At 28.0% G+C, this 16,726-nt stretch overlaps 1 protein-coding gene across 1 annotated transcript; it reads left to right on the top strand.

The window, feature by feature from the left end:
• Positions 1-396: 396 nt before the first annotated feature.
• On the top strand, positions 397-4,270 carry LOC101246784 (uncharacterized). The gene is made up of 3 exons (XM_004232905.5): positions 397-617; positions 2,558-2,943; positions 3,868-4,270. The coding sequence occupies exons 2-3, from the start codon at positions 2,576-2,578 to the stop codon at positions 3,989-3,991; spliced, it is 492 nt and encodes a 163-aa protein (XP_004232953.1). The 5' UTR covers positions 397-617; positions 2,558-2,575; the 3' UTR covers positions 3,992-4,270.
• Positions 4,271-16,726: the final 12,456 nt, after the last annotated feature.

Raw genomic sequence — 16,726 nt, forward strand, 5'->3', positions numbered from 1 at the left:
TTATCGCTAAATTCAGTATCATATAGGCTTTAGAAACATTTATAAAAATATTAATTACTATTAATATATATTTAGCAATAATTAAACTATAATTTTTAATTATCACCGCTAAAGGTCATCAAACATAGGAGTGGGCATAAACACCGGAAAATCGAAACACCGAACCGAACCGAAATTTTTCAGAATTTCGGTTTCGGTATTCGGTTTATTTTTTTGTATTTTCGGTATTTCGATTCGGTTTTCGGTACGTATTACTTTGGAATTCGGTATTTCGGTTTAAACCAAAATATTATATTTTAATTTATAAATTATATTATATTTAATAATTATTAATATTAAATAATTTTTTTTTAAAAAAATAAGAAACCTAAATCCCTAATACTTCATTTTGACTCTTCCTCACTCAACAAAGTCTTCATCCTCCTCTTCAGCACTCAGCACAGCAGCTTCTGCCATCTTTTCTCCTCTTCCAGTCTTCCTCTTCTACTCCAGCCAGCCTCCCGCGAGCCGCGACAGCAGGTCAGCAGCAGCCAGCCGCCGGCGACAGCAGGTCAGCAGCAGCCAGCCGCGGCGACAGCAGGTCAGCAGCAGCCAGCCGCCAGCCAGACCAGGTGCAGGTATGTAATTGCAAATCGTAATTTCGGTTTTTTTTAATTTTTTTTTTTGATTTTTTTGATTGTTTTTTCTGATTTTGTTTTTATTACTAGTTATTGAACAGGCCCACTAAACAGCCCATTAAAAAATCGAACCGAATTAATAAAAACCGAACCGAATCGAAATATTTCGATTCGATATTCGGTACGCAATTTACAAAAACCGAAAACCGAAAAAACTGAAGAAAAAAAAATCGAACCGAACCGAAAAACCGAATGCCCACCCCTAATCAAACAGTGATAATTCTTTACGCTCACATACTAACACGTATAATTATACCCCTAAATTTTATAACAAAGAACTGGAATTGGCTTTATGACTTAGCAAAGATATTAGGTGGATCAGGGGTGTCAAAAATGAGCCCAAATATAGGTAACTTGTTCGACCTGTTTAGAATTTTAAGGATTGGGCTTTAAGATAATTTGAATTGGGTTCAGTCTCAACCCATTTAAGCATAACCCATTCGAAGAGAATCCTCAATTAAATCTAATTCAATCTCCAATTTCAATCCGTTTTAAAAATTTTTATTACGATATCTTCCTATATTTAAGGTATGAATTATTATCTATTTAATATCTTTTAGAATTTATCTATCAATTTGTTAATTTTTTTAAAAAAGATTCTTGAACTAAAATTCAAATTATGATTATAAAAATTAAATATCAATAAGTTAAATTATTGAAATTAATCGGGTCAAATTGGGCGGGTCAAGACCTAACCCGTTTTTAGCTCATTTGAGCCCAAAGTAAACTTGGATGAGTCAAAATGCAACCCAACTTTTTTTCAACCCGTTTTAGTATTTCTCAATTTCAAACTCAAACCGTCTATTTCACACCCCTATTTGGATATTTAATTGGTTGTTGCTAGGCAGCTCTAAACAGTCACATGTGAAATGGATTATGAGAAGAGTTTCTTTCATAAATAGAATTCCTTTAATTATTGTTTCAAAAACACAAGGAAGTAGACAATTATGCATTTGTTAGCTGCGAGTTCATGCCAAATATTGTTGGGGATTTAATTTGGGACACTAATACTAAGATGATACCGTAAGAGTTTGACTAAGTTAGTTGGGTGAGTGATTTCTTGAGTGGGAGAGTTGTGATCGATTTTCTCATAGTCAGAATTCATCAAGTTGAATTTATCTTTTATGATTTGTATTTTATAGAATAATGAGAAAGTTACATATTTGACACAATTAAATAATTTTATATATATAAATAATAGTTATCTTCTAGTATTATTTTAGTGTACAGACATATATGTAGTATAAAAAAATTCTACAAGACATCAAATCTCCCCCCCCCCCCCCCATGATATATTAAAGTTTTTTTGTACTATTTAAATAATCTGAGTGAGTATTCAACTTTGAAATCTTAAAAATAAATAATAAAAGTGAAGTGACCCGAACATCATAAATTCCTTCAGAAATTTGTTATACAACTAATTATGATGACAAATGTAATACCTAACACGACGTACCGTGATTGAACAATAATATTTTTTTTAAAAAAAAATAATCATAATGAGCTGGTCATTTAATTCTTTCGTTAATTTTCTAATATTATTTAGAATTGTTTGAGTCAGCAGTTATCCATTTCAAGCTGTTCATTTCTAAAACACCAAATAGATTCTTAATTTTAGTAAAAATAAATTAAGTGCATTGACTTTGACTTTGATTGATTTTCTCATGCAAGTGGGGATGCACATTCCAATAATTTATTCCAATTGGGAATTCTTAAACAAGGGGGAGAAATCATACGTTTGGTTGGCTATTACCAATTACATTCTGTCTTGGACTAAAAATGTTATGAAATCTCTACTATATAGAAATGTGCTTTAATTAATTTTTTTACGTATGACAAAGTCTTCAAGTTTTTTTTTTCCCTCTTTACTATAAGCTCAGCTCACAATAATCATCAATATGGATTACAAAGAAGACAAATCAGAAATTTCGCGATCATCCATTGAAGAAGTTGATGTACATAAAGAAACAAAGTCGAAAGAAGTTAACAATGATCAAGTAATTGTTGATTCACCGAAGATTGTAACAATCAGAAGTGATGAAAATACAAATGCAGAGCAAGTTAAAGACGAAGAAAAAAACAATAATGATGATCCACCAAAGATGGTAACAATCGAAAGTGAGGAGAATAGAGATGCAGAATTAGTAAAGATAAATCAAATTGAAAAAGAGACAAAATGCCGGCCAATAGCATTTCTATTGGGACTTCCATTTGCCTTAATCTCTCTCATCATCGCTTTTATTGGAGGAATTATCTGGATTATCGGGTTTGTCTTTCTACAATCGATTTTTATTTCGTCACTTATTATATATCTGCAGTAACATATAGTTTATCTTATGAATTTTGGCGACTTGATAGTTAAACTCATTCAAAACATTGGTCAAAAAACTCCTAGCTCCTAGAAGTTTCTAACTATCGAGAGAGAACGAATCTAAAATACTGGGTAAATTTTCAAAAATTCAATAACTTTATACTGAACTCTACAATTATATTTTCAGAAATCTATTAAATATAAAAAAAAATATCTATTGGAAACCCAATAACAAAACATTCACTTGGTCCAACGTCGGTGAAGGAACCACTTAAGCTTAGTTAACCTTTTGTACGAGGGTGATTACCCTTGGTCACATATAAATAAGTTCTCTTTTTGTAACTTGTAGGAAAAACCATGAAATGATTTTATGTATTTACTTTTGTTTTTCTTATTAAACACACGGATATGAGTTACGATTACTTTCTCTTTTAAAAAAGAATCTAATTCGATTTGACATGAAGTTTAATAAAATAAAAAAGGTTTTTGAATTTTGTGGTCCAAATTTAAAGTTACGTAAATATATAAAAAATTGTCATTTTATCTTGTGACCTTAAACATGTCATGTAGAAAACTGAAACTAAAATATTATAAAAAAAAGTCATTTTTTATGAAACTGACCAAAAAGGAAAGAATATCATTTTTTTTTAAAACGGAGGGAATATTAATTAGTGTAAGATTAATTTGTGGGAGAATTTATGTCGCGGCCATCCAAGTAAAGGGTTATATTTTTGCACAAAAAGATGTGAACTGCTAATCAATTTAAGAGTGTTTATTAGTCTGACTTAATCCCAAGTAGCTTAAATTTAATTTATTGTTAGAGAAAGCTATGATGTTCATTAAATGTAAAAGTTAACAAGAATTTTGGTGATGGTGCAGGTTGATTTTGACTTGCATATGCCCCTGTTGCTTTTGTGTGACTGTGTTGGTAGAAATGGCACTTGGTCTGGTGAATGCTCCTTTTCAACTCTTCCACTATATGACTGATAAAATACCTTTCTGATCAATTAATTAAGACCCTTCCATATGGGATTAATTAAAATGAAGATTACTCAATTTTGTACATAACAAGAAAAAAATATGTGTTTTATATATTTGTCGTGTCTTCAAAAAAAATTTCTTCTTTTGATGGTTCTCTTTGGTCTCTTCAAGTGTACTACATCCAATAATTTGCTTGGTTAGTTTTGTTCTTAATTTTGATACAAGTTTAGACTATTAATGTATATCTCATGTGTATTTATATTGTGCTCATAATTATTCAACGTAACTACGTAAGTGTGAATTGTGATCTTCTTATAAGAACAATGTGTAAAATTGTGTAGTATTTGAGAATAAATTAGAATGAAATTGATTCATTCTTAAAAAACTTCTTATCTAATATAGAGTATTTTTGAATTAAAAATAATCTACGTTATCATCTAATTTCCATCACTTTCACGTACAAATACGTTGTATTAGGATCTCTAATTTCTAATTCTACGTATTATTCGTAAGTGAAAGTGATAAGAATAAATGAAAACGATCCTCCCACACCCACACACACAAAAAAAAACTAAATGTCATTTTTCACTATTAGTATTATCCTTTAATTATTCCAACCTAGTAAAAATGGAATAAAGTCTCAAGAATCTCTTTGAACTTTAATAAATTTATATATTTTGAACAATCAATAAAAATTCAACAATTCACTTGACTCAAAAAATTACTACCAATAACAAAACACATTAAACTTAGACACGATTAAAAACTTACGGTCATAAATGTTGGGTTTTATTTGCCCTGATTTCTTACCATAAATAGGTTTTCCTTTTAGGAAAAGGTTTTGAATTGACTAATCCTTTTCTTGTAGGAAAAGGTTTAGGACTCTATAAATAGAGAAATATTTCTTCTAACTTAATCAGCATTCACAATGTAGTTTTAAGGGTTTTGAGAGTTTTGGTTAGGGAGAGAATTTGTGGGTCACAAGCTTGATACGTTATCACTTGTGTGAACCTCCCATGTATTCCGAGTGAATTGGTTGACGTTGTTTCTCTCTGTATTTTCTACTCTCATATTTATAGTGGATTGCTCATCTCCTTTGTGGATGTAGGTCGATTGACCGAACCACGTTAAACTTCTGTGTCTTTTGGTGTATTTCTCGTTGTCTTCTTACTCGTGGTCTTTCGAGGTTAGCTTTGCTAGCTTCCGCATTTACACCTGCTTATTTCCGGTCCTAACAATAAATGCATGTAATCTATGACCAATAACATTGCACGCAACCAAACATTTAATTATAGTTTGTAACATAAAAAAAAAATTGTTTCTAAGCTTAGATTAGATGTATTATAAATATTTGTATTATATAAAGTCTGTGATGAAAATAAGAGAGAACAAAATTTAAAATAAAAATAAAAAATGGCGTTTGGAACATTTTCTATGTTGACATGCATTTCACTATTAATTTTCACATTGATTCCTCAATTACCTTTGGCTGATGGTGCTATTGAATCCTCCCTTCGAACAGCGTCAAGTAATGCGCGTATCTTAGCAAAGGAATTTTTTAATCCTGACATCACTGATTGTAGCATACTTTTGGACAATTATGCTGCAAAATATCTTGATTCAGCACTTGAGAAATATAATGATGGTGAATCCAAAGATATTATAATTGAACAAATTAAAGAAGCACAACATTATATCAAAGCTTGTCAAGAATCAGCTGAAGCAGAGTTTATGCTCACTCAACAACTTGTTGATCTTCAATCACTTGTCAACAAAACTAAGGAACAAGTGATCGACGTATATAAATTTGGGAGCAAATAAAATATTACATCCATGTTGTAGTTATATTTTTATATTAAACACACGTAACCTTTATTTTTTTTTGCATCACTGCTTATACATATGAATGTAACATTTGTTAAATAAAAAACATAAAAATAAAAGCAGAAAATAGAGTAACAAACGTATTATATATATAGTAATAATAATGATAAAAAAGAATTGGCATAAAATATAATTGGAAGTATGTTTCACCTAGTTAATTGTCTCTCAAAATGTATTATTTTGTCCTCAATCTTCGTCTTTGTTTTCTCAAAACAAATTTCTTTTTTTTTTCTGTAATTGTTTCTGTCAAACAATTTTTTTTTTTGTTCGTAGCCTTTTGTATGCTCATGAAAGGTGAAAGTTTCCATTGATAAAATATGGCGTTTGATGTGATTTTTCAGGTTATTGTTTTATATTAAATAATATTTTGGATTGTTGAGTGATGCTCCAATTTGAAAAAAGAAGTGTAATATTCTACCGTCTATATATAAACTTAATGTCACTTATAAACTCAAATTACATCAATATGTCATATTTACTCAAAATCATGCAAATTTCATATCCTGGTATGCACAAAAAATTTAATAAAAATACCTTCTCAATGGATTTGACTTTTTTAGACTTTTGGAAATTTTTTAATCCTCTTTCAATACTTGAACTAGCTGTTTTTTCCGTAACATTTTTTTTTCACTTACAAAATCGAAATCGAAGTCTGAATGTAGATGTGGGTGACGTGCGTTAAAAATTGATAATTGTAAATTAAGAAAATGCTTGAATATTGCAATTGATGATTAACAACTCTACGCTTGATTCTCACTCATTAGTTAACAATTGTTTCTCTCATCTATTAATTAATATAATATACAATTAATTAATTTATAGATTGACATATTACTAATACATGTAATTAATATTTTATTACTAGTAATTAAAAAATAAATTTAGAAACTGTAATATTAATCCTCAGATAGATGTGTGGGGTGATTTGGGTAAATAAATCCCAACAAATAGGTTATAACTTCTTTGTCTATTTTTACAATTTAATATATCAAAAAATATTTTATAATTATGAACATATATAATATATCAAACAAAAGAGGGATTTGCTCACTATTAATGATAGTATTCCAAAATTTTAATTAAAGATAATTTAGTGAAAATACTTTTACTTTCCAAGTGTGAAAAGATCGTCATAAATTAATGAACGTGTTTAATGACAAAATACATTGCACTTTTATTGTATGCAACCAATACATTCAACATTACAATTTTGTAACAGAAAAAAAAGTTAATTTATAAACTCGTAGTATTAGATATAGTTATATCATTAAATACCGCACTTATTGAAACAGCCCAATTAATATTAGATATAACATCTCAAATTTAATTAAACACTTAAAAAAAATCATATATATATATATAAACATAAACTTCTTCCGATCAAACAAAAATTATAATAATTATAAAAAAAAAAAACTTCTTACAATCTAACAAAGAGAAAAAAGAAAAAGAGATTCACAAAATAATGGCAGTATCTCTATTTGGTACAACTTCCATGGTTACATTCATATCAATATTAATTTTCTCACTTATTCCGAAATTACCCTTGGCTAACGATGATATCGTATCCTCTCTTCAATCGGCGATAGATAGTATCGGACGTATAAAACAATATTTAGCAATTGATGAAGTCATATATTGTGAATTCAGATTTGGCGATGCCGAAAGAAATCTTAAACTGGCAATTACGAATTATCAAAATGGTCAATTCAAAGATGTTATCAAACAAATTGATGAAGCTCTAAATAGTATCAAAAGTTGTCAAAATACATCTGATGCACAGAGTTATATTGACGGAAGTGTAGTACAAGCTATGGATGGTGTTGTATTACTGATCAACAAAATTAAGAAACAAGTATTGGAATCAGCTTTGAGCCCACAAATATATCATTGATTTACTATATATGTGTTGGAATTTGGAAATGTTTGTACCAAAAAAAAAAAGATGGATAAATATTTATGCGGATTTATTATTAAGCTTCCTATGCATGAAACTTTTAAGATTTATGATGAATGGCATATACTTTGTAAGGGATCATTGTAACTAATTTATATAATCATAAAAAGACCAAAGATTCTACTCAAATGTTGACCATTTTTGACATTTTAAAAACAGATCACACGAGGGACATAATTGACATTTTTTAATTTTCAAAATATTAATTAATTAAAACTTTGATTATGACAATACGTCTAATTTTCGAGACAGTGACTGTAAGTTATATAATTGAGCAAAGGACAAAAATCACATACATTTAAGGTAAAATTATCATTCCTCCATTATAAATTTATAATTACAAAAATCCACTAATCTGATACTCGAGATATATTAATCTGATGTGCGAGATACATTAATTTGATGCGCTGACACATTATTCCGATCCATAAAAAGGAGAGATTTTGGATATTTTAAAAATTAATTGGGAATAATAATAATAATAAAAACTTTAAAATGAGATTTTTATCATTTATCAAAAAGAAAAATTAAAATTGGTCTGGAAAAAATCAATTTAGGTAAGAATTCCATTATCTTCCTAATAATTGCATGCTTATGGGCTGAGATTGTTTGCTCCATTAGTTTGAGTCCAATTAGCATGATGTTGGAGACAAAATGGCAAAACATAACACTTCATAGATTAAATTAGCAATAAATAGTCTATTTTTAACTTTTAGCAAAAAAAAAAAAAGACTTTATTTTATTTATTTGGCATTGAATAGTTATTTTTTTTAAAAAAAAATTGTATATTTTTTCCCTTATTTTTTCTCAAACACGTTCTTAACAATTATTGTTTTATCAATCCTATTTTACCTTTTTTTTTTATTTTATTTTGTCAACAATTTTAAAATAGAGTTCTTTTTTTGTCTCATTTTTCTCTTTATAGAATCCTTTTCATACTTCTATACGTAATTCTCTTCCTAATTTTAACTTTTTTCATTAATTCAATCTGTTTATGAAGATCAGATTTAACAATATGTTTTTATGGATACTTCTAAAACTCATCTTTATATATAATTTTGTTCTTGTCAAATTGATTGTTGAATTTCATGACTTGTAGAATTGAAACTTTTTCAAATTTGTTTTTGCGACTCAACCTTTTTTTGTTTTCTTTCTAAAATTCATTTCTTATGTAAATTTACTTTCTTTCTAAATTTTCTGTTATTCTCCTAAATTTATTATGTCTATGCAAATCAAATATAACTGAATGTTTATTGATTGATCCTTCAAATAATTTTTTTAGTAGATAATTATGTAGCATTTCTTGCTCCATTAATTTGGAAATTTCGTCATTTGTGGAATTAAAGTTTTTAAAACTTTTTTTTGATGAAATTTCAGGTTATAGTTTTTTGAAATTTTTGTTCTTAATTTCACGGGTAAGAAAGATCTTCGTAAAAAATCAGAATGATGATTTTGTTGAATACAACCTAATGAATACTAATAAATTTTAATCTCAATTTAATTAAAATATCCTAATTTATTATGTGAATACAAATCGCTGAATACACGATAAATATGAACTAATGTATACATAGTGCAGTCACCGTATACATAAACAAAATCACATGTACAATTAATGAATAAAATTTATATATGTGTTATATTAATCTCATTCTTGTATTTATTATAGTAATAACTAATACTTATAATTGATAGTAATATTCTTATGTATACAATATAAAATTTATGCATACATGCTACAATTACAGTATACATCAATAAAATCTACACGTTTATTTTTATGAATATTTTTTTGTGCATACATATTTTTTTTTATGTACACATTATATAATCGCAACTTTCATTATTGTAAAATTTATGCATATATATTATTACAGTTACTAAAAAAAATATCATTTAATATTATTTGATTAATTATTATCGATTATGTGATAATTAATACATGATAGATCATTAATAATAAATTTTCTTACCTTAAAAGTAGTCACAATCTTTTAATAAGTTATTTAAAGAATTTTAAAAAACTCATTCCTTAAACGTTTGTGTAACCTTTTTTTAATAGGTTAACTAATAAATATATATATTTCACTTCTTAAAAGTAGGAATTGATTTTCTAATAAACTAATTATTGTTGTTTGGTAAAAAAAGATAATTCATAAAATTGCAATCAAATATATCTTTAGATTTAGAAATTTTATTATAAATTTGGATGAGTTTTGGGTCTAAGCTAGAGATATAGCAATATTAATGTTGTTAGTTTCGAAATCATATCGTGGTTATTTATTTGAATAGATTTTATTGGTTTGGAAGTCAACAAAAAGAGGAAGGCTCAAGTTTTGGAGTCATTGTTTGACTATTTGAGGCAAGTGGATTTCTAAACTCTTGTTAAGTGTATGGAATGCGTGTATTTCCTTGTGATATATGTTTGGGAGTAACGGGATTGGTGATGGGTTGACTTGTCCACATTGATTAATTCTAATGATGAAATAAAAGGGATAACAAAAGGCGATGTGATTAATTATTTATGTGTGATGTGTTGAGAAAAGTTTGATGGCTTGTTGAATCATTGTTGATGTGATTTCATGTTTGTGTGGTTGTGAACTGTGCAATGTTATGAAAATGGTCATCTTCTCATTATTTGTGTGAACATGTCATTGCATTATTCTGAGGCATGGTTGTGGAAGTGTTATGTGCATTGAGAAAGAGTGATAACTTAAAGAGGATGTACCATTTCGAGGGACGTATCGCGCGCCGCGGTGGTTACTATATTTCGAGGGACGTATCGCGCGCCGCGATGGATACTATATTTCGAGGGACGTATCGCCCGCCGCGATGGTTACTGTTATCGAGGGTCGTGTCGTGCGCCGCGACAGATGCATGGACAGATATGTCCCCCATGGGTCCCGTACTGAGAGACAGCGGGTGTGTATCACTAGGTCAGACATGCATCATTATACTTGACATTGCATTCCATTACATTGCACATACTTATCATTAGTGAACTTGATATTGTGTTTTGCTGATCTAGTGATTGCCTTTTTGCGGAACTTGTGATTGTTGAATACTGAGCTTGTTATTGAGGATATATAATTTGTTGAAGTGCTGTTGTTGAGGATATGTAATTTGTTAAAGTGTGTTATTGAGGATATGTAAATTTGTGGAAGTGTTGCTATTGAGGATATCTAATTTGTTTAAGTGTTGATGTTGAGGATATATAATTTGTTAAAGTGTTGTTGTGGAGGATATGTAATTTGTTAAAGTGTTGTTGTGGAGGATATGTAATTTGTCTAAATGTTTTTGTTGAGTTACGTTCTATGTAAACTGTGAGTTGTTAGATTGGGCTGATGTTTATGCAGGTTGTAGTTGCGGAGGTTCGGTTGGGGGTGGTAGGAGTACCCGTATTTCATCCCCTTAGCTTGTGTCTAGAGGTTTACTTGCTGAGTACTGTGTGGTTTGGTACTCACCCCTTGCTTCTACAAATTTTTGTAGGTTACTAGCCCGGACTTTTATGATATATTCTCTTCTTTTCCGAGGCTTCCTGGAGATTTTGTGAGGTAGTTGTTGGTCATCTCAGCATCCCTCCTTACCCTTGTTTATGATTTTGTTCTACTCTAGAAACAATATCATATGAGACTTATATTTTCTTTTGATCCGATTGTAATACTTTAGAGGCTTGTACACGTGACAACCAGGTTTTGGGGTATAATGTAAGTTGATAGTAAATTTTCCGCATTTTTATTGTAATAGTTGAGTTTTAGGCTTACTTGTCTTGGTGGAATAAGACGAGTGCCATCACGTCCATTTTTGGGTCGTGACATAAAAACAATGAGAAAAAATAATTTCACATCTCCTTAATTAATGGAGATTTGTTGCACATAATTAAAGGAAAAAAACTATAAAAAGTTGATTTTATTTTTTTTAGGCTAATATATACTAATTTTATTTCTGGCTATTAATTGCTAATTATTATTTAGCTATATGTTGTCAATTATATATAATGGTCGTATGTTTGTGTCAATTCCTTGATGTTGGAACTATGTTTGGACCTTGTATGGCCTGACCCACCATCTCATTCGGTGGTTATTTAGCAATTTTTTGTTGTATATAATACCAAATACCATCTCATTTTATGACTTCTTCTAAAATCTCATATATTTAGAGGTTAATTGTATTATATTTTAAAAATTTTACTAATTAAGAAAAAATTGGATTTTATTTATTTTTTATTAGATTTCTTGATTATGACATATTGTAAATGATATATTACTTAATGGAAGTGATGTATCTCAGAGGGAGAACTTTTATAATTTATAAATAGCATGAAATATAAAAAGGAGGAAGTATGAAATTTTTTTTTGCTTTTTGTGGTATTCTCTTCATAATATTCTTATTATTTCTTTGACTTTGTTCATTTATTTTTATCGTTCTTTCGTGATCCGATCTTATTTTACATTTTTCTTGTTTACCTCACCTTACATTATCAAGAAAATTAGTAGTACTTTCAATTACTTTTTCAATATTATTCGAATTTTTATTCTAATCGATTGATGTTACAAATAGTTAATCACTATAGCTAATTTATTTATATTAAGGTAATTTTAACATATGAAATCATTCAAAATACGTAAAATATAGGTCACATGCACAACATATGAAAATTAGCAAGGTCGTTACGCCCTTACGACACCAAAATATAAGCCACATGCAAACTAAATTCATACTGGCCAAAAATAATGTTACGCTTAATTATATATCATATGAAACCAAAATTATCCCCCCGCCCCAAGCCATGTACTTCAATTAGGAGACACATTTTATAACGTAAGAAGTTATTAATACATCTATAAGCTAAGGTAGATGAATATGTATTATTAAATGTCGCATTTATTCAAGCTCTCATCAATAAAATATAGACAAGAATTATAAATACAACCTTTTAGTGAATGCATGCAATTAATTAATTATTGCTACATGCTATAAAAGAAAACTATTGATATATCAAATAAAATCTAACAAAAATCATGGCACGTACCACTAACTATGCATTTTTCTAATAGTAGTATTTATTCCAGAAATATGTTTGGGTGATGATAATCTTGAAAAAACTCTTCTATTGGCCGATGAAGCAGCTCATAAGTCTTTATTCGCAGAAGATTACGTAGAGTGTGCCATTCACTTGCTGTATGAAGTTTCTCAAGATATTAAATTGGCACTTAAAAAATATCATGAAGGTCAAATTAAACAAGTTATTGATCAGATTGATGATGCCTTATATGAGATCAACTCTTGTTCAGATTATTTACTTTCTACGCCATTCATGTTTGGAGGTCCAGAAGATATAGCCAAACTTCAACAACTTCTTGAAGAAAGTAAGAAACAAGCTCTCTCAATATTAAGCAACCTGCTTTGAGCCCAGCTTAGCTACGTCGTTATCTTAATAATTTTTCTTCTTTTTATTATTAACAAAGTATTGTCGTTAAAAAAATTAAATTAATCTATTTATATATATATATATATATACTAAGGAGCTACGCATACACATATGTCGAATTACGCTGTCCATGATAATTTGTTGCGTTTATTATTAGTGTTTCCTAATTTAATTAGGAGAAATGTTATAATAGAGAAAAAAGTGAAATGAAGAATAATATTTGTCTTATTTCTAGATTTTGAAATATGCTGGAATATAATTTAACTTAGTTCTTTGTTTCATTACATAAGGTTACTTAAAATTTTAGTTTTACTAATTCAATTGTAATTGATGCTACTACATCAATTAACTCGTTTAAGACCATTTATGCATTAATGTAGTAAGATTAATTAATCAAAAGAAGGAATGTCTACAAACATGATTTTTAAATACTTAATTAGTACATCATATATTATTATAAGTGGGAAGCTCCTAACCTCAAAGTTGAATTACCATTTTGTCCTTCATTTAAATATTCTTTTTTATGTACAAAATAAAAAATATATTCTAATAATTAAATACAAAACTAGATATAAATGGGAGCAGTTTTAAGGTATTCAAATGTGCATTATATTATGTATTAGGGGACGTTTGGTAGGATGTATTAAAAGAAATAATTCATGTATTAGATGTGGTATAATTTAATACTGTGTTTGGTAGGAATGTGAGCCTATGTATAACTAATCCATGGATTAGTTAATACATCCTACATGGTATTATGTGATGTTTTGCTAATACCTTCCATTTGAATGTATTAGCTCTAATACCATGGACTATTCTAGGTAAAGACAAAAATACCCCTCAAATCCTTTTAATATTTAATTTATTTTTTTGATTTTATATTTTATATTTTATACTAATAAAGTTATTTAAATAAATTAGCTTACAACTTTTATTATTTAGATATAATTTTTTATTTCAAAAATTGAATTACTTAATCTATTTATTATTAATATAAAATATTATAATCCGACTAATATGTTAATGTTGATGTATGAATTTAAAAACAATTCATAAGTAAAATATTGTCTCTTAATGAAAGTTCATTAAACATATATATATACACACACACACTCATCTCGAGTATAAAAATAGTTTAATTTATTTTTCTATATTTATTTTATATTTTTTATTTTATTTTATGATAAAGAGTTTTTTAAAATTTATTGATACAAAACAAAATTCAATAAATTTTCTTTATAATCATTATAGTTGTGTGACCTTTTGAGTTATTAACTCTAATTTATTAAGATGACAATTATTTACTCTCAAATAATTTATGTGAGAAAATAGTGAACATGACAATAAAAATTTTATTCTCCTAACTAGTTAAAAATGTTATAAAAAATAATATTCTCCGTTAATTATCTACTTTGACTCAATTACATGAAATACAAAATCTCATAATAACTCTAGGGTATAATTGGAAAGTTTTTTTTTAAAAAAACATTTAGACCACACACAAAATTATAAGAAACAATGAACCAAACACGTGATAAAAATAATCTCTGCATTACTAATCCCTGCATTGTTAATTCCTGCATTGTTAATCCCTGCATTACTAATCCCTGCATTATTCATTTCTGTACCAAACGACCCCTTAAAGATAGTGGAATATAGAAAGTTATTTAGCGAAAGTCCAAGCATTTTAGAACTGAAGAATTATCTTGATGACACTTATTTCACATTCTCAAAGTTGATTTACCATTTTGTCCTTCATTTAAATATTCTTTTTTTATGTACAAAATAAAAAATATATTCTAATAACTATATACAAAACTAGATATAAATAGGAGCAGTTTTAAGGTATTCGACTGTGCATTATATTATGTACTAAAGATAGTGGAAGATAGAAAGTTATTTAGCGGAAGTCCAAACATTTTAGAACTGAAGAATTATCTTGATAACACTTATTTCACATTATTATTGTCCACTTCAATGTAATTGTTAACAATTATATATATGAGATGTTTATGGATTATTTGATAAGCATAACTTGTGAATCAGTGAATGCAAAGATGGAGACAAACCACTCAAGAATTATTTTTCCATTCTCTCTTTTATCGGTAAGTTAAATCAAACAAATAATATATTGCTTCTATTTTCTTAAATAAATATTTCATATTTATAAGCATTTTCGAATGTATTCATCATCTTGAAATGTGTATGCATGTTTACTTATGAATCATGATTTGAAACATGTAGGTTAAATTATCTCATTATTTTATATCATTTCATGAATTTATATAAAAGAATTTTAAATTCTTTAAAATAAATTTTACACATTCATAAATTACAATCAAAAGTGAAAGAGAATTCACTTTTAATTATTTTGTGTTCGTAGATAATCCTTTTATTTATTTATTATGAATGACAATGTAGATGTAAAAAATAAAACAACAAAAACAAAATGGATGGAACATATATAAACGAAAGGGGAAGACAAGAATTAAGTCGAAGGATACAAAATAGTAATGTTAGAGAAAACAATAATAAAGTAATAAAAAAAAGGATAAAAAAAATTAAAGAATGATAAGAAGTATGAAAAATAACCATGATCAAATTATTGAAATTTTTGTTCATGCTACAAAGAACAATAAACATACTATGTCATGTGAATGCAATATGAAAACAACTTATACACTTGTTACAAGTATATAGGTTAATTCAAACTTTGGTATAAATTGAGAAGGTATGTAATGGTTGTATTGTCCCTTTCTTATAGAGAAGTAACAAACTAATATATTGTAGGTTTCGACCTAATAACATAAAAAGGTAAATTATTTATCACATTAAATTTCGTTGTTCCAAATTTGACAGGTTACCGAAATATCTAATTATTTGACATTTACATTTTACGACAAAAAAGTCATTTATAAAGGTTGATTGTTCATTTATTTCATTTATACATTTTTTTCGTTAAATGATTTTTGAAATTCATCACAATGTGATTTTAATATACCTTCTACAACATATTATATTTTTGTGGGTCTCACGTGCAAAGCACGTGTTCAGGACTAGTGTAAAATATACACGCAAAGGCCTGTCAAGAGCCAAAATTGTTTATTTTTTCCTTCATTTTTTTAGCCTATTTGAATTGATTTATTTTTAGTGTTTTAAAGTCAACAATCACTTTTAAACACTTTTAAAGTGCTCGATAATTTAAAAAAAAAAGTTTAAAAATATTAAATTTTAAGCTATAATAAAAACAAATCAAAAATTAAATTTTAATGTAAACACGATCTGACTTCAAATGAATAGCCTGTTGTAATTGAGGCATGGTTCAAAGCCCCGTAACAAACATTCAACAAGTCGCCCAAGTTGAATAATTAAGCACTTGTTTTATATTATTAAAACCAAGACCGCCTCTGTTTAGTAAAGCCAGCGGTCTTGCTATATTCAAACCCAAAGAAATATAAATAGTTTATTTTATTCGATCAAAATAC

This window comes from Solanum lycopersicum, chromosome 2 (assembly GCF_036512215.1).
Source record: "Solanum lycopersicum chromosome 2, SLM_r2.1".
NCBI lineage: Eukaryota > Viridiplantae > Streptophyta > Magnoliopsida > Solanales > Solanaceae > Solanum > Solanum lycopersicum.

Coding starts and splice junctions, on each gene's coding strand:
- LOC101246784 (XM_004232905.5), top strand. CDS start 2,576: ATGGATTACAAAGAAGACAAATCAGAAATTTCGCGATCATCCATTGAA. Junction 2,944..3,867: donor GGAATTATCTGGATTATCGG/GTTTGTCTTTCT, acceptor GTGATGGTGCAG/GTTGATTTTGACTTGCATAT.